A 27,422-nucleotide genomic window follows, 5' to 3' on the forward strand; every position below is an offset into this window, starting at 1 on the left:
TCTCAAAAAGCATTTCATGTTGATGGAGTATATTGTTTGTACTCTTGTGTATAATCACAGCAAAAACTTTGATGAAAATCCATTCATGCAAACCAGAGATACAACAGGTTATAAATGGCAATGTGTTTTTTCCCCTGTTCCAATGTGATTTACAATAATGACAAGACCCATTGCAGAGTGCTGGTCGAGCGATTCCCATTGGAATATTAATACAGCTTTGGTTTTCATGAATGGGTTTCCATGGCATTTTCACTGATAATACACAAAGAGTATAATTAATATGCTCCATCAAAATGAAACACTCATGTAAGGTACTTTTTGAGAATTTTAACAATAATTTGCTTGCACAACTTTTTGGGGGGTCACCCTGTACGAACGTTCACTGAGACTTTACCATGGGAATTTTGCTGTTTTGGTATAACAACTGCGGGAAGAGATTATGGGGGAACCAACTTTTGGTCCTCACAAATCAAGCTGTCTGAGCGCTTGTCGTCATTCAAGTCATTACAGGCGCAGATCCAGAGGGGGGGTTTTGGGGGTCAAACCTCCCCCCCCCCCCCCCCCCCAGCTCTGTCCAAAAAAAAAAATTATCATACAAATCCTAAAAAATAAGTCGAAACCCCCCCTGTGACACCCGCCGTGACACCCGCCCAAAATTTACACTGGTGTAATGTCCGCCTTTTCAAAATACGGTACACCATTTTGTAATCTAGTGTTAATAATCGTCGGATTTGAACAGCGCCCCCTATTGAAATATGGTAACAGCCCCCCTTCCCCCCCCCCCTCCCCCCCAGTCTTTGATTTTACGGAGGCAAAGTGTCCGGAGAAAAAAACCCGTGTACATTTTCAGATTTGTTTGCTGATGAAAACACCCCCCTGCGAAAATTCCTGGATCTGCCCCTGCATTATTATGTTTGGTGCTAAATATTTGTTTAAATATGAAATACATATTGTGGGTTTCCGTTTTTTTCAACTCTTTTAGTAAAACATGCAGAACTTCAGATAACTTTTTTTTTTCTTCAGATGATGGGAAGATCATGGTCTTGTAATACATACTTCATTTGGTGTATCAGATTTGATTGCTTTTTAATAAAAAAAAATTAATTAATTCAGGTCACTTCCTTTTTGACTCGCCCTGTATTGGGTCCAGTTAAAACATTTGTCAAGTTTCGATGAACCGTTGGATCTGATCTGAAAATTAAACTTCAGGATGGTTTTTGTTTTTAACCCCAGATTGTGTCGTTGCTGGGGCAAGTCAGGAGCAGTAGCAGTAAAATGCCTGAGGCGTCAGCACTGTTCTTTGATGAATTGGCCAACATTGTGGAACAGCGACAGCTGGACCAGAAAGTAGAAGTATGCTCACTTTTTTGTATTTGCTTGTATTGGGGACTGGAATCATTTGCCTGGCTATCGGTCATCATAGCTAGACCTCAGTTTAATGCTCAAGGGCAAATGATGACTGATAGCCAGGCAAATGATTCCAATCCCAACCGCAGCCCTTTGTCACAACATGAAGAATTTTACACAGCTCACTTAACACAGCACTGAAATTGATTAAGGCAAGGAACTTGGTCACGGTGTCCAAAAATTTGGTTGTGATCAATTGTCCATAGTGCAGTGAGGCGTGTGGAAAATTAAATAAAACTTATAGGGGTTGAGGCCAAGGATTAGGAGTATCTGCACAATATTATTTTCTTTGTGGTTTTGTTGTTATTTCAAAAATATTTAGACAGACACTTTTTGGGGGGGACATACTGTGTGACTCTGTCATTTGAAACAAGTTAACTCTATCAGAGTACGAAATAGTTTTGATTTTGGCACATATTTTACAGTTGTACATTGCATGCATGACTGCATTGTAGGACGCCAGTTTGTGCTGGTCCCAGACTGCCAGCCTAGTGTCCTCATTGTGCCTATCGCACGAGCCTTTAGCCAAGTCCACCGCGCTTACCCCAGACACGTGACGCACCCCGGATGCCGACACGTAAAAAGGCTAGCACGAGCGGCAAAGCCGCGAGGGCCTTTACCATCTCATGGAGAGCGCCTATGTCCTCTTTGTGCCTATCACACTAGCCTTTAGCCAAGTCCCACGCGCTTACCCCAGACACGTGATGCACCCCGGATGCCGACACGTAAAAAGGCTAGCACGAGCGGCGAAGCCGCGAGGGCCTTTACCATTTCATGGAGAGCGCCTATGTTTTTTGTCCATGAAATTTGTTTACCAATTCGGTAGACAAATTTTCATGCATGATGCATGACATGTTGTGAATGCGTGCGCGTCTTGTATTTTTTTAGAACGCGTGTGGCGCGCACGCTCAAGGGCGTGCACACGTGTCATCACCTCAAAAATGGCTTGTTCGTGGTGATTGGTTCATACGCATACAATCATGCGTGATTCATATTACTTGAAAAAAAATGAATAATGATTAGCTCCACGAGATGGTAAAGGCGCTCGTGGATTCGCCACTCGACTGGTCTTTTTTTCGTGCCAGAATCTGGGGCGCCAGGCGTCCGGGTAGACATGTGCGCCTTGACTAAAGGCTACTATCTCACTGACTGACTGACTGACTGACTGACTGACTGACCGACTCCCCGACTGACTGACTGACACTTCTGACTGGTTGTAGTTTACTGGGCAGTGCTTTTGTATTAGGCCATCAGCCTGGGGGTTTAGTCGGTATCAAATGAGGGGAATAATGCTCATTGTGATTTTTGGTAAGGTATGCACCCCTGTATGTGATAGCATTGCAGCGGTGGCAGCTTTTTTAGGTGCTATTACTTTTTTTTTAAAAATGGCGCCAAAACATGCTTGTTGCCACATTAAATTAATCCAGTAACAAGCATATTGGCGGCCAGTTAAAAAAAAAAACAATTAAAAGTGATAACACCAAAAATACGCCACCGCTCACACTGCAAAGCTATCACACATTTTCCAACTCCAGATGTGCATACCTTGCCAAAAATCGCTATGAGCATTGCTTCTTTCGATCATTTGATATCGGTGGCCCAATGTTTGGACTGAAGCTGATAGCCTATATAGGATTATCCCGTAACGCTGCTTAATTCTTATTACTCCTCAAAAGTGACCTATGCACTGTAGCTCTCAAGCCTGAAGAAACCTGTTAATTAATAGAAGACAATGAAAAAAAAAACAATTTTTTTTTTTAGAGATAGGGAACCCCAGGATAATATTCTTGGGGTGGGGGCCCATTTCCTGTGTTATACTGGAATGCGCCTGGCCAGCTGGCACACAAAAGGAAGCTGATCTGTCAGCCAAGTCTGGGCTTGTCGTCTATTCATAGGGTCTGTGTCTATTGTCATTGGATGGGGATTAAAAAGGCCGTGGGGCCAAGGCTTAGCTTCGGCATGTCTGGGCCTTTTTAAAGGCTTTCCTGCGTCAGGGTATTCGCTGTGCTCCCTAAGGTAGAGACTCAAAACCCAATCCACATATGACCAGGGCAGGAATCGAACCCGGGTCACAGCGGTGGAAAGCGGGGCAAAACTGCTACGCCAACTTGATTCCCGTAAAGGCTACATCTGCCTCATTGTGTTAAGACCAGATGCATGAGAAGAATTCCAGTGTGAACAGCAATTCCAAATCAATTGGTTAGAATATTGTGCGCTCTGATTTTGACTGGCGTGGGGCTGGCTTTACCAGGCTTGCGTTATCTTGTTGAAATGTCCAAACTATCAACATGTTATTAAAGGGAATGTACATCATTGGGTTTTGCTGTAATTCTCAGAAATGAACTATTTGAGGGGTTGCTATGATAGATCAAATATTGTTCCACTGATATGTTTGAAGTTTTGTGTTCGAAAATGCTGGAAAACCAAGAAAAACACAAATGGTGGAGTAGTCTGGTTCCCTGACTCCACTAAAGATAAAATGGATCAATTTATAGATGCCAGAAATTTGTAGGGTAAGGGAACCAGTCTACCTGGCCTGCACCCGTTCATGAACATGTAACCAATAGCAAACAAAATTTGGACTGGAAAAAATGATGGATTAGAGCAGTAGTTGAAAAATAGTTAGGTTTTTCCAACGGTGGTCGGCCGACCACTGTTGGAAATTTATACAAAAATACAATTTTCTTGAAATTGACTTCACACCAGGTGCCATAATTTTACAGGATGCTTTAGACTGTCATTTACCAACATCCTAGTAAGGTATTTCATAAAAACTTGGTATTTTTATTTTTCGATGTTTGCAAATGTTGTATATTCCCTTTAAATGCCTTTTTTATAAATTTTTCTCCCAGGAATTTATAGGCGATAGCATTCTGAATGACTTTCAAGATGACTTTGTTGTCGACGTCGAAGCTGATCAAGTCTCGGGGTAAAACAAATTCTTTTGACGATAAACTTAACTGATAGAATTATATGAATGAAAGAAACTATGCACTATACACTTTGCTTTCTTTATCTTTGCCAATGGTTCTAATGGAGTGAAACGTTGCTTTGGACTTAAAACAGTGGAACCTGGCTGTGGTTTAAAAGGAACATATTCTGTGCAAATTTCTCCTCCTAGATGTATGAAAACTGTATGACATCTCTTTTTGGCTAATTTTATTGAAACGTGCACTTCTTTAAACATTTCAAATTTGACCACGCTTTATTGTGCAACTGAGGGCGCTGTTGCTGTGATGTCATTTCAAGAAGGCGCTGCTCAGTTTAGGGGTTTTGTGTTCAAATTGTGAACCCAAAAATGTGCTCATTGAAAACGTTTGTGAGCAAAGTTTGCTCATTGGTGTACCGACACAACATCGAATCACCAACAAAGAAACAAATTACAGCAACAAAATATCTGAAATTCTGGCAACCTTTGGTGCTGAAATAACTGTAACGCTGAGGTTTCTGTCTGAATGACATCACACTTTTGCTCATGAATATGGAAATGTGCTTTACCATAAAAACCAAAAAGGCACCAAAATGGCAAAGCGAAAATTTAAAATAAGGTTTAATGGGACACAAAGATACATTTTCAAGGATTGCATTAAACAAAGATACATCGCATAGGCCCTTTTAATTATTTGCAGTCTGACAGAAATTCAGTTCTTGCATGGTAGACTGGTTCTCTGTCCCTATCAGAAGCGATAATGAAGGACCGGAAACCAGTCTACTCATTGTAGACTGGTTTGGGTGCATACCAGCAACCCAAAGTAAAAGCTTTTTTCTTCAGAGATCTGCAGATGCTCAAAAATTTATAAAAGTAGTTTTTGTTTTCTTCGTTAAATATAAAACATACAATTCAAAATTTGTGTAAAGAGAAAAGGAATTCAACTTTGTTGAAAAGCGTGGATAGCACATCTTTTAAGGACTACGGTCTGTCAATGAGGAAAGGACACGCCACAGAAAGAAGAACTTGAAGAATATAAAAGAGGTTTGCCCCTGTGTTTCTGGCCTCCTGTTGTTAAAACTCCCCGGTGGAGTATTTAGGAGAAGAACCAACCAAGTACCAAGTAATAAAGAATTTCTTATCTATTTTTCACCCAAGGGACTACGGTTTGCCGTTGAGTGAGGTGTACGGTCTGGAAGCTGAAGAGTCCCAGGGGGGCGTGGCCATCAACCTGCTGCCCCTCGTCAGTAAGGCGGAGAGGGCCCAGCTGAACCTTGGCTCATTGCCAAATGAGGAATCAGAAACTGACAGGTTAGATGGGTTGCTCGCACCTGTTTTGGACTAGAGTTACTGAGTCGCTCTGAATAAAACTGTTCCAGAGATTTGAAGTTAGGGTGCGAAAAGTTTGACATTTGAAACCGGAACGACGACATTGAAAGATCGACTATCGCAGTTATTTGTCGGTTGAAAGCAAAGTTCACCTGTTTAAAACTGACATCTGATTATTTATTTTTTATAATTTTAGTTAATTTTTATTGATTTCGACAACATCCAATAGCGCAAGGGCCAGAACAGGATGGATAGGGCTTACTTCTAGTGGGGTCTTTTGGTAGAAGATGTAGAAGGAAAATTACAGTTTTAGTGGTGGGAGGAAAACTCCAGAATGATGTAGGGACTGAAAACCCAATCCACACGTTGGCCCAGGTGGGATTTGAACCCATGTCACAGCGGTGGAAGGGGAGGAAAGTACCGCTACGCCACCCTTACCCCAATCTTTTCAAGTCACACTGAGTAAAGCCAAGTTGAAAACGTAATTCTTGACCCTGGAATGCCAGTTTCAAACGGGTGGAAGAAACGGCGGATTGGCACTTTTGTTTCCAGGGTTTCAATTGAACAGTGTTGTGGTTACAAGTCCATCACAAGTTCTCCAGTCCCAAGTCAAGTCACAAGTTATTCAAATGAGCTGTGACAAGGCATTCCTTTGTGATTGTTCATCCCCTGTTACTTGTGACTAGACTCGTTAAAAGGACTTGGGATCTACTTTTGATCAAACTTGTGATAGACTCCACTACGACACAATCAAAATCACGATCAAAACAATACAAAGAATGACAAAGGAATGCCTGTGCCATTCCACGAGTAAATATTCTGTACTGGAACTTTTTTTGTAAACGATTGTTTGGAAATGTTCTTCCAAAGAAGAGTGCAAAAAAAGTTTTACTGAATCGGGAGGCGTTCTGGCAAAATAAGACAGAGCTTGGCAGAGGTCGAAATGAGGGTTGCGGGTATTAGGAAAGAGAATAAATTCTCCTTACAATGCTGTTTGTTGCACTTCAATCAGACATTCTGTTGACAAGTTACAGCTGTTTAAAATTTGCATTTATCGACATGTCAAAAAAGTAAAATACTGAGAAAAGGCCGTTAAAGTTTTGAGTTTTGTTCATGTGAATATGAAAGATGCCAAGTGTTTTTCCTTAAAAACACTTTCACTCCACATATTTTATAATATATCTTTAACATATATGTGTAGTAGATGTGTAAAAGACCGCAAATATAAGTAAATCGGAAAATTTGGAAAATAATCAACCTTGTTCATTTTTTTTTTCCAGAACGCCTCTCAATTATTAGTGGTAAAATTTCATGTGCACTTCTTCCCCCCCCCCCCACCCTTCTTCCCTACTTGCTCCCTTCAGATCTCGCACTGTCTCGCCCCTCTGCATGACTCCCCACTTCCGCCTGCTGAGGATGTGTGAGATGGCGCAGAACGATAACATGGAGGGGATCGATGCACTGTTAGGCTGCCCACTCTATAACGTCAGCAATGAAGTCATATCTAAGATCAGTTCCTTGGCCAAGAATGAGCGAGAGATGCTCTGCACTTGTCTGTTCCTGACCATCAACTGGTTCAGAGAGGTAGGAGTCAGTTCTGTAGTACTCATTACTGTTGTAGTTCTCATCACTGTTGTAGTACTCATATCAAGAATGAGGAGTTAGCGCTCTAGTAATTTGATATAGCTCTATGACTCATACTCATAATTGTACTCATGAGAAAGAATTTACCAGCACTCATGGCAAAGTACCTGTAGTCACAGAGGGAAATGCAGGGAAAGAAGCTTCTCCTTCTGTTTGAATGGCTTTTGCATATATGTTTTGGCTTCACCGCCGCCCCTGTCACATGCTCTGCGTGGGATCAACAGTGACCGATCAACTCTTGAACACACGCACCCATTCTTGTTCCCTAACTGTGGGGACTACACACTTGTTGTCCCATGGTACTTTGGGGACCGAAGACACTGTGGGGACAGCAGAAAGTCCCCATAACTCGGTCTTAATTTTCCTAACAATGAAAAGCTTACTAGCAAACGTGATGACAGCCCACCCACACACACATTTTCCGCTTTCAGTGATGCCTATTCTGACAAGAAGTACTTGGAAACATGTCTACCCAGCAAAAGCAGCTCTCACTCTACTTATACTCATATATACTCTTACTCGTACTCGTACTCGTACTCGTACTCGTACTCGTACTCGTACTCGTACTAGTTCTTGTACTTGTACTTGTATTCGTACTTGTGCTCATACTCGTACTCGTACTCGTACTTGTACTTGTACTTGTACTTGTATTCGTACTCGTTCTTGTACTTGTACTTGTACTTGTATTCGTACTTGTGCTCATACTCGTCCTCGTCCTCGTACTCGTACTCGTACTCGTTCTTGTACTTGTATTCGTACTTGTGCTCATACTCGTCCTCGTCCTCGTCCTCGTACTCGTACTCGTTCTTGTACTTGTACTTGTATTCGTACTTGTGCTCATACTCATCCTCGTCCTCGTACTCGTACTCGTTCTTGTACTTGTACTTGTATTCGTACTTGTGCTCATACTCGTACTCGTACTCGTACTTGTACTTGTACTCGTACTTGTACTTGTACTCGTACTCGTTCTTGTACTTGTACTTGTACTTGTATTCGTACTTGTGCTCATACTCGTGCTGATAATCGTACTCCTGCTCATGGAATTGTTACTTTTACTCTCTGAAGTACATGTACACTCATACTCTTGGAAATGTACTCACACTGGTACTTGACAAGTAATGTTCAATAAGGTTGTACAGTGAGTAGCAGGGTTATGTTTATGGTTTGTCAGTTGTACCAAAATAATCGGGTTGGAGAAAAATGTATACATGAAATGTGGTTGATCACTTTTTGCATGCCGTGGTCCAGTGGTTGTTGAGTCCGACTTGTGTGCAGTGGTGTGTGGGTCCAAATCCTGACAGGGAATTAGGGTGCTTGTGCTCTGAGGCAAGACACTTTATTTGCCTCTCTTCAGGAGTATCAAGAGGTAACTGTGAGGATAGAGACCAGATTGCGCTGATCTCGAGTTGCTGCTGATAATTGGTCTCATGGCCTGATGAACAGGGGTAATAATTGTGAAGTGCTTTGAGACTTTGGTAGAAAACGCTAGATACAGCCAATAAATTATTGTATTTATCTTATTATTTTGTAGATTGTGAATGCCTTCAGTGGACTGACAGATGCTGAGATGCGGGGCAAGGTGCTGGCGAGACTCAAGAACATCACAGAAGTCCAGAAACATCTACAGACGTGCTTGGCAGGTATGATAAACAGATAGCAGTTATTTATCTTGAATTGTTTTGGTTCATTATGGCAGGTAAAACAGTTTTACACATGTTGTGGTATCATCAAGTCTTTTTCCAAATGAACCCTTTAGTAATTGTAGCGCCCAGAACTGCCCTGCCAATTACTCACTGTAGCATTATAGTTTTATTGATTCTTCAGTGAATAAACACAATGTAATACAATGGAGTACAATGTAGTACAATGTAGTACAATGTAGTACAATGTAGCACAGGTGCTAAGGGGTTAAGTATTTACTCATTAAGTTCCTGTGTAATTGCAAATAATGCTGCGGACATCATTGCACCCCCCCCCCCCTCCCCCAACAGTGAAAAGGACACTTGAGCATCTTTCCAGTTTCCAGTCCTCTGCAAAGACACTTTGGATTTGTGAACACTCAGAAAATTTGTTGTGTTTTCTCCCCTTTATATGTGCACTAACTGGCGCCCATATACTGGCTCATATGCAACACATTGCTATCAACTCTCCTCGCTCTATAATTCACCTCAGCTCCGAGATATTAAAAAAAGCAGACCTTGCCTTCTGAGAACCGTCAATTTTGAACATCTTTATAAATCCACAAACACATGCTATTTTGTCCAATCATGCGTGCTTGCAGAAACCCCTAACTTCAGCCCGCCCCTGGCCAACTTTGACAACGATTCAGTTCTGAGTAGCGATGGTGCCTCAACTTCCACATCCGGCCCAACGAACACAGCTACCGTCGGGAGCAAAAGAGGACGAAAGCCCAAGGAGTGAGTGACATTGGTGCAATCACAAATGGAAGTAGAGTTTATCCCACTCATCTCTATATAAAGACTGGTTAGCGGAAACCCCCACACGAGTCACAGGCTTGAATTTACATTTTGACCAGTTCGCCCCCGGTCTTTCAAAAATGGCCGTGTATATACAAACGTTCTGCGTGTGCATGAGTTGATGTGCATTTTGATCACGTACACGTATTGTGGTGATCTAAAAAGGACAAATTTCTGTCTTGATTATATTTCCAAACGTCGCAAAAGGTGAACTGTGGCATTCAAAAGTAAACCACAACTTTTGACAAATTATAAAACGTGGTCAGTGGCGGTGGACAAAATGTAAACCAGGCGAACCACAATATACAATGACGGCAACTTGTCCTCTATAGATCACCAGCCGGTCTCTCCAATATGGCTTCAAATGGCGCTCTTCTGCGGCTTTCTGTACGCTATCCAGTCTTTATACAGAGATCAGTGGTTTATCCTTGCAGTAATTGTCCAGAAACCAACTGACCAGAATATGCAAGAGCTGGACTTCTAAATAACTTGATGACTGGTCTGGGAGTCCCCAGACGAATTTGAATGGAGGTGGGGTGATGACTAATTTGCCGAAAGACCACTCCGTGCTGGAAGGCTGGAAGGTAGACAGGAATTTTCCCCTGTCACCTGCCAGCCAGCCCCTCCCCCCCCCCCCCAAAGGGGGTGGCTTGACACCGACTGAAAATAAATGGGAGCCCTGTTCATAGGGGACATAAATGGCCATTGTCATTCAATAGGTGGCACTATTCATCGTGGCATATCAACATGATTTTGTTGACAAGCACGTGATTTTGCCAGCAGGGATGAATGTCCTCCTGCAATTTCTGGATTTCAGTTAAAAAATTGTTAACAACATACTACCATCCTACTGACCTGTGTACATGTATACTGTATACCTCAAATTTCATGCAAACATCAGAGACCGTTTTGATACATCCCTGTGCCAATACGGACACAGTTTTGCCGACATAAAAACAAGAAATGTGGCAGGACATGTGACACCCCCCTCTGGTGACACCACTGTAAAAGCCGCCTTTTCGTAACGTGCGCATTTTGATCCGTTTAATGAAAACGTTGCGTATGCGTTGCGTATCCGTCAAAATCACTCCATGGAGCGATTTGACAGCCAATCGAAACCACGCTACGCGTGCCACATTACGATATTGAATGTTCATGTCCGTTAAAATGAAACACATATGCAACGTATATGTGACAGATACATCGATATTTCATGTCCGTTAAAATGAAATGCATACGCTACGTATACGTGACAGATTTTTAAAAAAATGCACATATTGAAAGGTTGCTAAACTTGTAAATTGTAGCTGTCATATTGTATACAGATATAACTTTAGAAATTTCAAGGCAGCAATTAGCCTCATATTATCTCCATATTTTTATAATTAACAATTATAAGATGGAATTTTGCGTCGGGGTGATATAAATCAAATTAGGTTTTGCCTTTCACTGACGTTTTTTAAACACTGTATACTCAGTGTGTTACCTCCCGAGTGAAAGTTGGAAAAAATCACTCGGGTGGGACTCGAACCCACGACCTCCTGCTTTCTAGTGCAGATGTCTTACCAGTGCAGATTTGCGCCCCGACACAAAATTCCATCTTATAATAGTTTGTGCGGTACCCGCTGCTATGTACATCAGATTCGAACCGGCCAACCGATCCCGTTAGCTCGGTGGTCAAGTGGTAAGACATCTGCACTAGAAAGCAGGAGGTCGTGGGTTCGAGTCCCACCCGAGTGATTTTTTCCAACTTTCACTCGGGAGGTAACATAATTAACAATTGTTGACTGCTGTGATGTGGGATATGACGTTTTGAACACCCGAGGGGCGCATAGCACCTGTGCTATGCGGGGGTGCTATGCACCCCTAGGGTGTTCAAAAGGTCATATCCCACATCACAGCAGTCAACAATTGTTTTGGTATACCTCTGTCTTGGATTCTTTGGATTTTGATGAAAAATCACAAAAATAAACAGCAGTAAACACAACAATCATGTCAAACGAACATCAACTCACATGCATTTTGCGTGCTCGAAACAGCTGATCGTCTGCTAGTTCGCCGCTCCCACTCATGTGTGAAAACATGGTGAAAATAGCATGGGTACCAACGATACAAGCGTTTCACACCGAATGTATCGCATGTACAAAGTCATAGCACACTTGGATATCACGTATGTGATATCCCACAGGGAGTGTGCTATGCCTTTTCATAAACTTAACACGTGATCGTTGTAGGCCAATGAAAATACAGCATTCAAGACAGCGGTATAACAGTTGAGTTTGAACCATTAAGGGTTTTTTTTTCTCCACTTCATAAAATTGGTCAACTACATTTACACTTGTTAAATTTTATGCTTCAACCAGACTTGATATTTTCATACTTTTGTCTAAAATCAAAATTTTTGAATCTGAGAGAAAGACATATGCATCTTTCAGACCTTTCATCAATTTTCAGGCTTTTATTTTAATTGTCAATCTCATCTCTGTTCAACCGATGTTCAAGTTTTTCCCAATAATTCTTGCTCTCTCGCTCGAAATAGGAAGGAGAAAAATGCCGCCAACACATCCGGTATCTTGAACGACACCGTTGCTCACTCCAGCACCCAGGACACAAGCCTAGACACAACCCAGAACACAACCCAGAACAGATCTACAGATACCGAAGCGGGCGGGTCAGAGTCTGTCACCAAGGGGGCTGTGGACTTGTCTCGGTATAGGACTTACTTTAGGGAGCTAGACATTGATGTCTTCAATATACTGGGCTGCGGACTGGTGACGAAGAGTGTCTTAGATTCAGAGATGCACACAAGGGTGAGAAATAAAGAAAATCAAAAGAAAATTAGCATGGTTCTGGTAACCCTGGATTAATTGGGTAATCTGGTCAACTTGGGTCACCAACTTAAACTTAGTTAGTAGCTTTAACTGTAAAACTGGCTAATCTGATAAAACTGGGTTATCTGGTAAAACTGGTTTATCTATTAAAGGGAATATACATCATTTGCTTTTGCTGTAATATTCAGAAATGGATGGAATTGGGGGGTTGGAAATATATAGCAAATATAGTTACACTGACTTTTTTGAGGTTTTGGGTTCGAAAATGCTATAAAACCAAGAAAAACAATCATTTTCCTGTAGTCTGGTTCCCTGACTCCATATAAGAAGAAACAGAGCAGTTTACGTACATTGGGGAATTGTAAGGTCAGGGAACCAGTCTAGCTTGGGGCCAGTATTTGAAAAAAAGCCAGTTTTTTCCAACGCTGGTCGGCCGACCGGCGTTGGAAATTGATACAAAAATACCACTTTTCTTGAAAATGACAGTATACCAGGTGCCATGATTTTACAGGATTCTTTACACTGTCATTCACTAACAGTCCAGCAAGGTATTTCAAAATGATTTGGTAGTTTATTTTTTGATGTTTGCAAATGTTGTATTTTCCCTTTAACCCTAAAAGGGCCGGGTTATTTTGAACATTTCTCTGGGTTGGGGGGTTGGGGGGGGGGGGGGCTGAGAGATCTCGGCCATCGAGTGAGGAAAAATTTTGAAACTCGGTACATGCATGGATCAACTTATCATGAACACACCCAAGAAATGTCCTGACTATAGGTCAAAGCGTTTTGGAATTATGGCTAATTAATTATTCATATGCATGAATGGTAATTCTGCTCTGTGTACACATCATATATGGGTATTAAATTTCATGTTTGCTGTGCGGCAACCCGTGGTCCAATTTTTATGTTTTTGGTATCAAAAAGTTGTTGGTACCATGAAAGTCAAGCTGCAACAAACACTACAGGACTCGCATCTTGTCTAGTTCATCATGACAATGATGGAAAATCTCCGCTTTTTCGTCCACTTGAATGGTCAGAACAGCCGATGGAGACGCCAGAAGAATGGTTTACCACAGGGCAGTGTCCTTGCCCCAACGTTGTTCACCATATACGCCACTGAGTTGTTTTGCTTTACTTGTTAATAAAGTAGCTCCAGTAATGTCTTAAAACTAGTCTTAAGTGTAGGCAGCTTTATAGAATTCAAATTATGCATGTTTACTTGTTTAGACTAAACTGTATTACACTTGAGCTCCAGTTTGTAGTAAAAGATCAGTATCAATCAACATCATCCTGACTTTGTGCTTATATTTGTGCCAAATGTTTGCAGGAGGTTGTGGTGCTGAAGCTTCAACCGCCAGAGCTCCATTTCCTTTTGGAAGACCTGAGCCTGAAGTTGGACCATGCACTACTGGCGTCTTCTACCAAGAGGAGAACGTTCCTTAAGGTATTAGGGTACTTGCTCTGTTCCAGGGTAATACATCAATCAAGACTTTATGTACAAAACTAGTGTGTGAAGCAAACTTTAAAGGTACAGTCCATCATTTGTAATTTGTGCATTTTGTTCGTTTGAAGCAACAAACATGCTCAAAATCTAAAGAAGGGTGCTGAACAACTAACCTGATGAAGTTTCAGCTCAGCTTCAGCTGTATATTCCGAGAAAAACAGCATTCTAGGATCTCGATTTCAAATCAAAATTTGCTGAATCATGTTTTGATTTGGGCCTGAATTCAGCGTCCGAGACACGTTCTCACTGAGCGGATTGCAGCCACGGGATGTCGCGCACCGATCCGACAAATTATAGCAAGTGCGTGTGCATCATGGCATACGCTTCGCCGAAAAAAAAAAGAACTACTAATTGAAATTTCCAACGGTGCCGTTGGAAAGGCCTTCTTTCCTTGATTTCTTCAAAATGACAACTTGCCAGAAAGAATAATTTCACAGGGAGTTTAGTCCCCTTACTATCTTTCAACCTAGTATGTTTTTCAACAATAGTTACGCCAGTTACTTTTTGGATAGCTGCAAATGATGGACTGTAACTTTAATAAGGTGATTTTATAAACCCAAGCCAATAATAATTGAGAAAAACATTGAAATCCTTGAAATAGCAGAGTTAGAGTTTAGACCTAAACCTCAACTAAATCCTGAACTACACCGTCTTAGATTTACATCCGGACTTTGTGATTTGAAGTGAAAGTGGACTGTCTGTTATTGCCTTGTACCGTAATTTTTCGGAATAAAGGAGTAAAAGCTGCAGCACGCAAAAATCTGCAAATTAAGATTTGAAGTCGGCTTATTAGCCGCACCGGCGTATAAGCCGCACCAGCTGCAGCGGTTTCAATTTTGTAAGGCCTCCAAATTCTAAAGTCAAAAAGCTCTGGACCAGTTCCATTTACACTACGAAAGCTATAAAAAGGGCCACAAAAGTTATATCAAAACATTCGATACTTTTTAAAAAAAAAATATGGGAAATTGACGATGAGAAATAAACCTTGAACAACTGATATTTTTTCTGAATTTTTATTTTGAATTTCCGTAGACCAAATCAGACAAGAATACAGGCTTCTCCCACCTGAACCGTTTCACTCCTCGGGAGATTGCCGTCAAGGCTATCAAGCTCCTGCCTCATCTCTGTGATCATCTGGAGTCAACCAGCGCATTCTTCCAGGCAAGTCACACTGGTTTCAATTCTCTATTGAACAGTGGTGTAGGCCGTTGTGTTTTGTAGTTGGTTCAAGTTTAGTCACTTTAAAGTCTGTTGGTTTTTCCAAGGCATGTCTCTACACGTCTTAATTATTATCGTATTTAAAATTCCTAGCATGAACATATTTAAACTACTAGTGGTGTGCTTTTTTATGGGTAGTACGAAAACCAGGTATCCTACTGAAGTAACACACGGGTACCCAGGTACCCATAAAAGAAGCCCAACCTGAAAATGCAAATCCTGGAAGTCGTCTGAAGAGCTTTATGGCTTTACGTTTTAAACTGCAACTTTCGCGACATTATGTCTGGTATAAGTTGCAGGATCCTGAACAACTTCCTTGCAATCTTCCCGCAATGAAGTTATCAGTATTGGTGAGTCAGCAGTTGCTCATGAAAATTTGCCCGGAACATGTCCGGGACAAATGCAGAGCTTCTTCCGGACAAAGTGAATGATTCAACCCGCAACTTGTCCGGTACTCGTCCCGGATATGAATTGAGACGGCCCAAAGTGGTTTCAAAATGATCCCCAAGTCATAAATCTAAATGCAACATGTCTTTCTCAAACTTTACAAGTGCGTTCGATTACTTCCCCCAGCTTACTCGCGCCTGCTCCTCGCGTGATGACAGACATGCGCAGTGGAGCTAAATAAAGGAACGGTTTTGGGTAAAGTTTCATGCAAGAGCTGGAAAGTTGAATGTTGAAATGACACTGAGGCTGCATCCGAATCAACTGTCTAGAGCTAGGTCTAGGTCCGCGCCCATTGAAAATACACGGGGACGGACTGACAATTGACATTGCTGTAGCTCTGCACATGGCCTGAGGCGTCCGCCGGACGTCACGTTGACAGCCATGTTTTTTGCATGGCCTTATGGGATACTTACCCAACTAACCGGCTTGGAGTAAGCGCCAGAAGTCACCTGAGAGGTCAATCAAACGCTGTCAAGCTTGCACGAGTAAGCGCGGGGGAAGTAATTGAACGCACTCTTTGAGTAGAATATAAACTAAAACTAAAATCCGAAAAACCAAGTTTTGGGTTCTCTTACAGGCCCTCGTAGAGCAGAATGACGGGGTCGTTGATGGTCCGGGTGCCAATACTCCTGAATACCACAAAATGGCAACGTGTCTGCACCTCCTACTCAAGTCACTGCTCTCTCTCTTCTCATGGTGAGAAACTCTATTATAAGCCCTTTTCACACTAGAGCCTCTCAACCCGGGTTGAACTCGACCCTGGGCGAACCCAGTGCCTCCCCGGGTTGACTTTTTGATTTTTCGCATCGTTTCACACTTGTTTCATGCAAATCAAGCTTATCATGCTCAGTTACTACTGTTTTGAACCCTGGCAAGAATTTCAACCCGGGTTGAAAATCTCAACCCTGGTCTGGAGCAGGGTTGAGTTCAACCAGCGAAATCAATCTCGGGGTTGACGCAGGGTTGAAATTCTTCAAGTGTGAAACGATGCATGTTTTCAACCCTGTGTCAACCCTGCATCAACCCCGAAATTTGTCTAGTGTGAAAAGGGCTTATGAAATTCACCCTTGTTGAATAACAAGACCAAAGCCCATATTGTTTTTAGCTTTGATGGGAGGAAGTAGTATTAAATATCTTGAGGTATCGTAGTTTTAACCTCACCTATTAGGCTAGCAACTTTGAACTTCCTGTCGCAGTGGAGGTATCCGGCTCCAGTGGTCTGCTGTTTTTGGAACACAATGTCTCTTGCAATTAAGTGGCTTGAACAAGGAGGCGTTATTAAAGTTGGCTCTCGTTCATACAAATTTCTGGTTAAAGTGAACAGAAAGCTTCGTCCCCACTGTGCATTTATGTGCGCAGGGAATGGGACCAGCGCTCCTCTTAATAAAACATTTCGATGTAACAAAATATTTTGACCAGGTCTAGCTGAGTTTGTATAAATGGGAGTCGAAATGTAATTCACAGGTAATATAGAGGCTGGTGATCACAGCAAATTCATGTGTAAAGCTGAAGAATAAAGTAGATGCCGAAGGAAGGAATTCGGTTTTCTAATTCAGTCTTATCATTACATTTTTTTCAGGAATGGCTTTGCGTCCAGTGAGAACAAGTCCTTGTTCTTGGATGCCTTGAAAGTCTTGACATCCCGTATCAAGAGCAGCGGCCGAACGCAACTCACAGCCAAACAACTTCACAAGTAAGCTGAACATGTCTAAGAGCTAAAATTTGTAATGACTTAACCCATGAGCAGCTGAACTACATTGTATTACATTGTATTACATTGTGTCTATTGGGCCGGGCAATACAGGAAGTATTAGGCAGGGCAGTTTTGGGCAGTACAGGGATTATTGCTTTAAAAGTAGAGTATATCATTTGTCATTTGTGCATTTTTTTTCGTTTGAAGCAACAAAAGTGCTCAAAATCTAAAGAAAGGTGCTTAACAACTAACCTGATGAAGTTTTAGCTCATCAGTGAATGCTGTATATTCCGAGAAAAGAATATTCTAGGATCTCGGTTTCAATTCAAAAGTTGCCGAGACAGGTTTTGAATTGCGCCCGATATTAGCGTCCAGGACACATTTTCATTCAGCCGATTGAAGCTACGCGATGTCACGCACTTAATCGACAAATGAAAGCACATGCGCGTCATGTCAACGCTTGTGCGCACCCATTCACCGCCGAATTAAAAACGAACAACTAATGGAAATTTCCAAAAATGTGTCTTTAGACACATCTTTGAAAATGACCTTCGTAGTGTTTTTCCTTCAACTTTACTTATCCCAACCAACAAAAATATTTGATGAAAATGGACATGGGTTGAACAACAGATCTTGCGATACGTAGTTCGTTCTACTGTCCACCAGGCCACTGTGGCAGCTTGACGAAAGCTGTTCTTTGAAATGCTTTAATATACATGCATGACTGGGTGGTAGCAATGGTGTGACGTCATTGTTATTTTTTTATGAATAAACATTGAACTAGCTGAATAATCATGATCTATTGACGATGTTTGCTGCAGATAAAAACACTGTTAGCAGGTCTCATATGTGGATTTCTGTTGTTTTTTCTTTGCATTATGTGATGTCAGGCACGCTTTCAGCTACTTGGAGAAGTTCTTAGACACAGTGCCTGACTTGTCTTCAGCCATCTTCCTGCTTCGTCTTCTTGTCTCTCTCAGCGAACACTCTGAGACAACCGATAACAGTGAGAGTATAGGTAAGCTCAAATGTCTACAGAGATTGCACCAAAGGGTGGCAGTCCACCCCCAGAGACTGTTCCACGGATACGGCCATCTTTGTGGTCACATGGTCATCTCAGGTGGGCATGCCATTAAAAATACATCCCATCATGCTGAGGATGCAATGGAATGATAGGACGTAGTTTCAATGACATGCCCCCTGTACCATGTCGTCACCGTTTTCACGAAGGGGCGAATTTCATGGAAATCGTCTGTTTTTCGAAATTTGCTTTTTTGTGTGAAAATGAATAAATATATCAATATCTACAACCTGGTGAGGCTATACTTTCAAAAAATTATTTAAAATCTTAATTAACGAATGGGCGAATTTTCTAAAAGTGCCGTTTTGCCTTTTTCACGAAGGGGCGAATTTCCGCACTCTATGGTATTAATAAATTTTCAGTAAATAAATGCATTGTAATACAATGGTGCGTATATCACGAAAGGGCGAATTCCATGCGCGTGCGCAGTGGGGCAGAATCTGCGCGTACTGTACAAAAATGCATTGACTCAGACCGCAGAAGGGCGAAATCTGCGCGTAGTCACTTCAGCGTTTTCACGAAGGGGCAAATTTGCTAATTGGTCTTTTTTTCATTTTCACGAACAGCCACTTCTCTTAAGTGATTAATTCTGCAAAACTAATCACCTATTTTTCCTAAAGTTTGCCACATTTAGGAAGATTAGAAGCTCTTTTATCCTCTGATACCTAAATCTTTCATATATTATGCATCTTTAAGTTTCAAATTGTCAAATGAAAAAAGGACCAACTTTAAACGCGATTATCTCGAATGTTTGTTCAGACAGTGAAATACTAAATTTGCCTCTTCGTGAAAACGGTGACGATGTGACCACAAAGTTGGGGGTATCCATGAAATGGTGCATGCTGTAAATATTGAGAAAATCCCCTAGGCTGAACAAAAAAAAGGGCATCTCTCTGGAAAGCTATGTGACACATGGAATACAGTAATCGTTTTAACTTCCCCAAAGCTTACAGAAAAGTTCCCTAAATATTAGCTTTATCTATTTTTGCTTTGAATAATCGACATGAGCAGTTAAACTCGTAATATTTTTTTGTCCTAAACCTGCTGAATGTCATTCAGTGATAGAAAAACAGTGAAAAAATGTTAAGTCAAGAAGTAAAAAGTAATTAATGTGGACAAATTAATAAATTTGAAACAAGTCAAGTTGCTTTCAGGAGAAAAAAAATTATATTAGGCCAAAAAAAAAAATAAGTCGGTCTCTGGTCAGCGCGCGCGTCGATTTTAATCATGCGCGTTGATCTTTTTTTTTTTCGAAATGTTTTGCGGTAGCTCCAACAGCGCCCTCTATTTCCGCACCTCCTCAATTTTCTTTTACCAAAGAGCACCAAGGAATGGGAAATTGCACCAAGGCAAATGATCGAAAGCATCAAGACAAATTATGGAGGACACCAATGTACATGAGGACACCAAAAAAGCAAAATAGTACCCCACCTTGTCTGTACAATCCAAGCTTGAAGAAAAAAAAAAAAAAGCGTCAATTCCGGAACTTTGGTCTGACCAGAGACCGAATATTTTTTTTTTTGGCCTTAGCACTCATTTTTATACATTTTGTTATAGCAATGGTCACCTCAAATGTCACATTTTTTTTTCAGGATTTCAATTTTCTTGCGTTTTGATAATGGCCCAAATTTTCATAGTCAACGCTTCGTGTTGTCTTTTGTAATTGAAGAACTGATTAAGTTAATGTAATTGCAGCTGACATGGCCGAAGGTCTGTTGAAGCGAGAATGGTTGAACCAGGACGGCCTAATAGAGAAAGGTGCCAAACACAATGAACTCCTCCAGTCACTGCTCAGGTAAGCCAAGACAATGAAAAATGGCGAGAAAACAAGGAGATTTTCCTACTTTGACACTCTCATACCATTTATACTCATTGATGATTCAGTATAAATACATTGACGGACCAATCGTCTGTTTATACAAAGGTGATTTTTTTCCCCCAATGAATGGAATGGAATGTGCGTAACATTAAAGTTACGGAGTTTTAAACACAACCACTGTTTTAAAGTTCTGTCTGCAGATCACAAAAAAAGGTGTGCGTTCTTTCAGCAAACATCCTTACGTGATTTGTTCTCGGTTTGCCTTAAGAACACTGAACTTTTTGTGATCCGTGGACAGAACCTCAAAACGGCAGTTGTGTTTAAACTCTGTAACTGGAAATGTACATGAGTGATTTGAATGATTCTTGTACGAAAAGAAAGCTTATGAATTTGGATTTTATGTCCTAGATTTTGAAAGTGCTACATGCAGAACTTCACTCAAACAATGGTCCTGACACTTGGGTTTCGTTTGTTTTACTCACCCTGTATAATTCATATTAATTAGCGCCTTGAGTACCTAATTGTTGGTAGATACATGCGCTATTTAAGACTCCGGTGTTATTATTATTGTGAAATCACAATTGCTGATTGGTTGATGCCCATAGTAACAGCAGTGTTAAGTATAGAATAAATAATTGGCGAGTTAAATTTGAATAAAATCTGGAACACCGACTTAATCCAATGCTTTACACGTTTTGACTTTGCATTCTCCCGACCAAAGAGACTGTTACTATATCACATGATTCGGGGCAAGCCTTATGCTAGCAACCCCCAGCTCTGGCATGGTCTGGTGTCTTTGTGCCGTTCTCACCCATTGTGAACAATTTATTGGTGCCGAGCGCCAAATGTACTTTATACATTTTATCAACATCCAGCTATTTATGAAATGAAACTGTTTGAACACTAATAAAGAGTTTTGCTGCTTTGTTTGCCAGTTGGTGTGACTTTGTAAAATATATTGTAATTCGTAGAATCTACCTGTGCCATACACCTGACGTTCTGAAGAGCATTCAGGACATCTGTACTATCGCGATCCCAGAACTGATAGACAGCAATGAGAGGACGGGCTACTCTACTACCTACCAAACCCTCAACAGGTACTTGTTAGTAGGCTTGTGTGGTACTGGATTTTAAGAGTCCACAGTATACCTCCACAAAAATATGGCGATATTCGGTATCATTATTTATATCAGGCTTCCAGCAGTAAAAATAAATCTGCGTATTGTATGCTTTCATAAAAGTTCCTGGATGCCTGCAATAATAAAGTACCAGGTTGACTGCAATAACGTTATTTTTGCAGTCATCCGGGCATTTTCGCTGGTTCCCACATGATCAAGAGCATAGAAAGTCACAGTTGTCAACCACTCAACAGAGCGTAGCGCGCGTGTACTGTCGCAGAAGGCCAGGTATACACGCACTGTTGTCAACAATATTACTGTGGCAGCTTCAAATAGTTTGAAGAAAAAGATGAAATGAGGACAGTGTCTTGAATTGTATTTCTTGCTGATCAAGTCAGCCTGATCTAAATAATAATAACAATATTGGATGGCTGTTTTTTCGGTGGATACAAGAATATATTGCATGAGCTATGACAATATTGCACGAGTCGAAGACGAGTGCAATAAGGCTTAAGACCTTTTGGAGTCTGTATGCTGATGATTACGCTCACCTTTTTTTCTTTCTTTTTTGGAGGTTTGGGTTCCGCTTTTTTTAACTTACCCTGTGAGCACTTACAAAGTATTGATCAGATTTGTTTAAACAAATTTATCAAAAAGTATATCATCATTTTGTATAAATTTGTTGTACGTTATCTTAACACAGATTGACGTTTGGAACTTACTATCGCGTCTTATTTGACCACCTGACTACCTACCTTCGTGACCTTTACGCCAGAGGGGCGTCCAAGCGCGGCGGTCACCTGACCGAAGAGCGACTGATTCGCTGGAGCATGGCCGTCCATGTCTTCCACGTCCTGATAAGTCTTCTCAAGGTGTTTGAAGCAAGGAGCAATCTGACGTCTGCACTCAAGGTATTAAACTTCTTCTTTTTTTTGGTAACTCTATCCCAGGATGCAACTTTACACTTCATTGATTTCGCTTTTTGCTACTTAAGTAGTCACTTTCTTAGAGTTTAGGCACTCTCCTGAAGACGGTCAGAGCATACTGACCGGAACGTCGAGTTTATACCTCTGGTTCTTTTCAGAACCATTCTCTTAGTTGAGAAATTATTCGCACATGGTGTTTCCGCAAACCTTTCATTATTTAACTCTATCCCTGCCAGACACAAAACAGGTGCAATAGATGTACACGTCGGTGGGATATTATACAAATATTTCCCGAGGCAAAGCCTCTAACACGGAGGGATCATTTGTTTTCACTATTTCCCCTGCTTGTATTTGTTTGACTATATCTCATAAATATTCAGCAGACAGCCGCGGTATTTTCATTGGTCCACTCCACTATGTATTTGATCGTGCAGTATTTTGATAAAGCGAAACGTTATTTTAATTTAAGGAGGCAAACAGAATAGAAAGTTAATTTTTTTTTCATTTAAGAACTTTAACATTCAAAAAAACACTGGATTTGTTATTATTGTGCAAAATTTCACCCAGTTCATCCTTGGTTAAAATCACAAAGCGAGCACCACGTCTTTATTTTGATGTATGCCGTAATAGACTGGCGCAACTGTCCACCCTGGTGATCTCACGGCACGCATGTAAAGCGCATGCGTCATTGGTAAAGAGATAACACAGTACTGGAACAAATCTAAGGTTGCGACCCAGGTGTGTGATAGTACCTCCCTGGTTTTTGCGCGTCACGCGTGTGCACGAAGACTGTCAGTGCAGATGATTATATGAGATGTTTTAGTTTTAATTTTAAAGGCCAATTGTCCATCAACTGATTTTCAGTTTCAATGTTTTCGTCTTCCCAGTATGGACGTGTCTTCATTGAGCTCTTCCTGAAACACGGCATGCCTCTACTCGACAGGCTGTTCCCATCCCAGAGGGAAGAAGTCTTGAAGCTGTTGAAAACCCTGCAGCAAAGCACCAGGTCACTACATCACGTGTGTAGTCATTCTAAGGTACGGTGAAGCAAAGGAACTATGTAAAAACCAAATATTTCTATTACATACGGAGGCCCTAAATCATTGTGTGTAAAACATGATACGAACTTGAAACTCAACATCAATAGCATGCATCTCAAAAAAATATGCACACATGTTATGATTGTTGTTATTTATTTGACCTCAGCAAACAAATACAGACAGTAAAACAAAATTAATATAAAAAAAATATTTAAAAAAAATTTCAATATTTTTTTCTATTTTTTATTATCCTATGGCTACAGTACATTATTAATCACAACAAGAATGGTATGCACATGTAAACCATGTACCTGTACTCGATGTTGGTAAAGCTTGTACATACACTGTTAATATACGAGCAGTTGAAAATGACCGCGCGGGTTGATTACTAATTTGGATTTAGAAAAGTTGGCAGCAATGAAAATGGTGTATACAGTTATGCGCTGTATCATGAGGATGGCCGGTAAATGTCTTGAAATTTGTGTTCACTGTGTCATTTTTGTTTCAGGTTGCGAAGGATGTATCGTTGACCAATCACGTACCGGCCGTCAAACGCAACCTGGAGCTGTTTGTGTATCGAGTCAAAGCCATGCTGGCTCTGCATAAATGCCAAGAGGCGTTCTGGGTGGGCAACCTCAAGAACAGAGATCTACACGTAAGGGAGCATTTCAAAATTTGGAAGTCTTGGAAGGCTCCTAGGGAACATTGTCTTGTCTGAGACTTCTGAAGTATTCCTACTTTTCCTACTTTTTCTATTTTTTTTACCTTGCTCCTTTTTTTCCTACTTCTTTCCTTAACCCTGCGCAGAGTGACCTCCGTATCGTGGGTACGCAGGTGACCGAATTTTTTTTGAAAAAAAAAAAAATTGAGGGCCAATGACGGTCACCTTCCATCTAATTCTCATTCAACCCATGCCAGATCAGCTGGTTCAATGAACTTTGCAGCCAGGGCTTCACCAAAGCCGTGTCAACAAACTTTCGACCAGGCCTCCTGCCAAGTCTCATTGAAACATATACAAACACCTGTAACTTGACACAGCCATCTCCCTTCATAGCCGCAAACCACAGCCTCCAGTCAATTATCTTTTAAGTGCCCATTCTGGCAACTGCCTGGAGAGGGTCTGGCACATGTTTTTGTGTCGTTTTGACATGGATAGGGTCTTGCCTAGCAGGGGAAGTACCTGCGTCCCAAGGGTACGCAGGTGGCGACTCCTGATACACATTTCTTGTAAACGCTGCGCAGGGTTAAATTTCTACCTTTTCCTAAATTTTTTGTCCCGCAACTCCGAAAAATGAAGTCTCATTGAATGTTTTTCATAAGGGTGTTATAAAACACTGTCATGTGTAAATCACACACTGAAGAGCTTGGGCGCAGGAGAACTGCAACTGTACTTCCAAGATCCATTTCGACACAGATCTTTAAAAACGAAGCATTAAAAGGTGTTTTGTATTTGAAATAAAAAAGTGCATTTTCATGTGCACAGGTTTTGATATAACGGTTTTATAAAATATGTCTGAAATTCCCCAGCCCATGTCATTTTACAGAAAATTTGTTCATACATTTTGCAAGTAGTTAAGTGATTCATAGGGACAAAGTTCAAGAAATGTTTTGTTTTACGAATGTGTTTTCTCAAATGATGAGACAATGTATTGTCAGGAGGTAACACACTGAGTATACAGTGTTTATACGTCAGTAAAGGGCAAAACTATTTACAAAGTATTGTAGGATAGCCTTCTGGAGATTATGTTAATGGTTTTCGTACATTTTTTGAACCGGAATTGTGTCATGCAGGGCGAGGAGATTTTGTCCCAGCAAGCCAACGATTCAGCGAGCGAGAACGGAGATGATGCAGATGAAGACACTGAGCTTCCCTCAGAAGACAGCAGCAGCGGTGATGAGGTAATCCTTGATCCCAAATCCTCCCAAATCGGCCAAAATTCAGTACGGTAGAACGTCGCCGTGACAGACACTGTCCGTCACAAGTTCAGTTCACAAGTTGATCATAAACCAATTCACAAGTCCTGGCTGAGAAAGTGTTACGTCCCCTCCTCCCCAGTTCGCGAATTTTTTTCTCCCAAACGACATCCGCATATGTTTACGCTATGGCGTTTTGGACTTAACTTTTCTAAAACATGAGAAGAAAATATAAAATTAGAAGAAAAAAAAAGATTTCGAGCATTATGAAATTCAGACTTCATTTCCGTTTTAAAAGAATCCTCCAAAGCCTCAGGTTAGAAAAGGAAAAAAACAATCGGGTGCAAAACCGAGATACGAACCCGCAACCTCGTGGTGCAAAATCCTACCTTCTATAGACTGAGCTGCCGCACTGCTCGCAAAGGTGGGGAAACAAATAATTATATACCTGCGTGCGTATCATAAAAGTATCGTAGAGGGCGCTAAACAACAATATATGCGGATGTCGTTTGGGAAAAGAAAATTCGCCCCCAGGTTAGGCTCACTTCCACAACAATGGTTCATGTGCATTCCATAACGACAAATTTCACGCACGTTTAACACACACGATCACAGACAGCAACTTTACATCCTGCTTTCATAGAATATTTTCACAAGTTAGTACCTGAAAATGGATCGCTGCCTTTCAGCAGATTGCCACCACACCAGTTACAACCATAGTTGGGCTTATTTTCACTTCAAAGAGGAGAATCAAGCCAATTTATGAAACGGATTCACAACAGCCATAGTGAAACCACGGCGTTCACTGAGCCGGTGTAGTGCGCGTGATCCAGTAACTATGGTTGCACCGAATTGACCTCCGAGTAGTGGCGTCACAACTACGCCAGTGAATATGGGATAATAAAACCAAGGAAAGCCTTTGGTCACAATTCAGTGAATAGCTTGTGCCATAACTTTGGTCTGGGTGATTTCAGATTGACTTGTGATGAACTTGTCAAGACTTGTGATGGAATTGACTTTAACACTGTCCAGGCGGCGCTTCTAAAAACCGCCTAAGAAAGAGATATTTAGGGTGTGTAGTGTAGTCCCCATGGAGCACCATGGAGCAAAGAGATGTAATCAATCACCCAGTTAACCTCTTAAAGATGCATTCCCCTGCTATATTCGAGTTTCACCTCAATTTTATTCGAGTTTCACCTCAATTTAATTTGTTTTCTTTTTCCATTCACTTTTGAATGAGACATCGAAAAAAGAAGAGTGAAACCACCAACATTTAGTTATTGAATTATTTCTTCACAAAAATCTAATTATTGGCTGGGTTATTTGTGCATACAATGTGCATACAAGCCCTTTTTCAGAAGGTTGCAGACGCCAAAATGGGAATAAAGTAGTTTTTTTGGTTAAAACAAAACATGCAAATTGAAAATTTGTTAGTACAAAAGAAACTTCCATTTTTTTAACAGCATGGGGTACACATCTCAATAATACAAATGTTCTCTCTTCCGTTGTTTTTGCAGTCAACGACCACTATGGGGCAGGAGGAGAAATCTGACAGCGACGATGAGTCGTGCAGTGAGAGTTTCTAACAAGGACGTACCAAGCTCAAACAAAGTAAGCCATCAATATACACTGTTTGCATTCAGCGCACATCTTGGAGGTGTCTTTGCTGGTCCCAGAGGGCCAGCCGAGGGTCGTTGTTGTACCATGTGACTGACTGTCACTTGTGAATTAGACTTGATTCAGTCACACCATGGCCAGAGATGCCACTTTTCCGGTTTAAACCGGAATTTCATGGTTTTTTTTTAAATCTCACCAAATTCCGGTTTTTCCGGCCGTAAAAAAAACTGGAAAAAGAGGAAAAAAATGTGGAAATGCATTGATTTTTACCTTGTTTTTAATAGCGGTCTGGCACAACATTGTTCGTTGAAGTAGTTTTAAAATCAAGTCTTTGTTGTTGCCGAGCCTGCATGCGATACAGGCCGTATATGTAAGATTTGAGGCTTTGCATGGTGGAGATACTACATGTAAATAATGAAAGGTTTACGGAA

The 27,422-nt window shown here is 41.1% G+C and overlaps 1 protein-coding gene across 2 annotated transcripts in view; it reads left to right on the plus strand.

The window, feature by feature from the left end:
- The window catches only part of LOC119726797 (Fanconi anemia group D2 protein-like), a 55,328-nt gene extending 28,172 nt beyond the window's left edge, over positions 1 to 27,156 (plus strand). The window contains exons 21-39 of one of the 2 annotated variants that reach the window (XM_038198655.1): positions 1,234 to 1,353; positions 4,260 to 4,336; positions 5,495 to 5,647; positions 7,030 to 7,249; positions 8,841 to 8,949; positions 9,591 to 9,726; positions 12,326 to 12,596; positions 13,942 to 14,058; positions 15,151 to 15,279; positions 16,361 to 16,479; positions 17,363 to 17,476; positions 18,367 to 18,494; positions 20,253 to 20,352; positions 21,348 to 21,473; positions 22,198 to 22,405; positions 23,308 to 23,457; positions 23,969 to 24,115; positions 25,252 to 25,359; positions 26,892 to 27,156. In XM_038198655.1, coding sequence (XP_038054583.1) covers positions 1,234 to 1,353; positions 4,260 to 4,336; positions 5,495 to 5,647; positions 7,030 to 7,249; positions 8,841 to 8,949; positions 9,591 to 9,726; positions 12,326 to 12,596; positions 13,942 to 14,058; positions 15,151 to 15,279; positions 16,361 to 16,479; positions 17,363 to 17,476; positions 18,367 to 18,494; positions 20,253 to 20,352; positions 21,348 to 21,473; positions 22,198 to 22,405; positions 23,308 to 23,457; positions 23,969 to 24,115; positions 25,252 to 25,359; positions 26,892 to 26,960 — 2,601 coding nt within the window. In that variant the 3' untranslated portion in view covers positions 26,961 to 27,156. The remainder of the gene's footprint in view (positions 1 to 1,233; positions 1,354 to 4,259; positions 4,337 to 5,494; positions 5,648 to 7,029; positions 7,250 to 8,840; positions 8,950 to 9,590; positions 9,727 to 12,325; positions 12,597 to 13,941; positions 14,059 to 15,150; positions 15,280 to 16,360; positions 16,480 to 17,362; positions 17,477 to 18,366; positions 18,495 to 20,252; positions 20,353 to 21,347; positions 21,474 to 22,197; positions 22,406 to 23,307; positions 23,458 to 23,968; positions 24,116 to 25,251; positions 25,360 to 26,891) is intronic. The other variant, XM_038198654.1, reaches the window with a different exon arrangement.
- The last annotated feature ends 266 nt before the right edge of the window (positions 27,157 to 27,422 follow it).

Source organism: Patiria miniata, unplaced genomic scaffold (assembly GCF_015706575.1).
Source record: "Patiria miniata isolate m_02_andy unplaced genomic scaffold, ASM1570657v1 HiC_scaffold_2, whole genome shotgun sequence".
NCBI lineage: Eukaryota > Metazoa > Echinodermata > Asteroidea > Valvatida > Asterinidae > Patiria > Patiria miniata.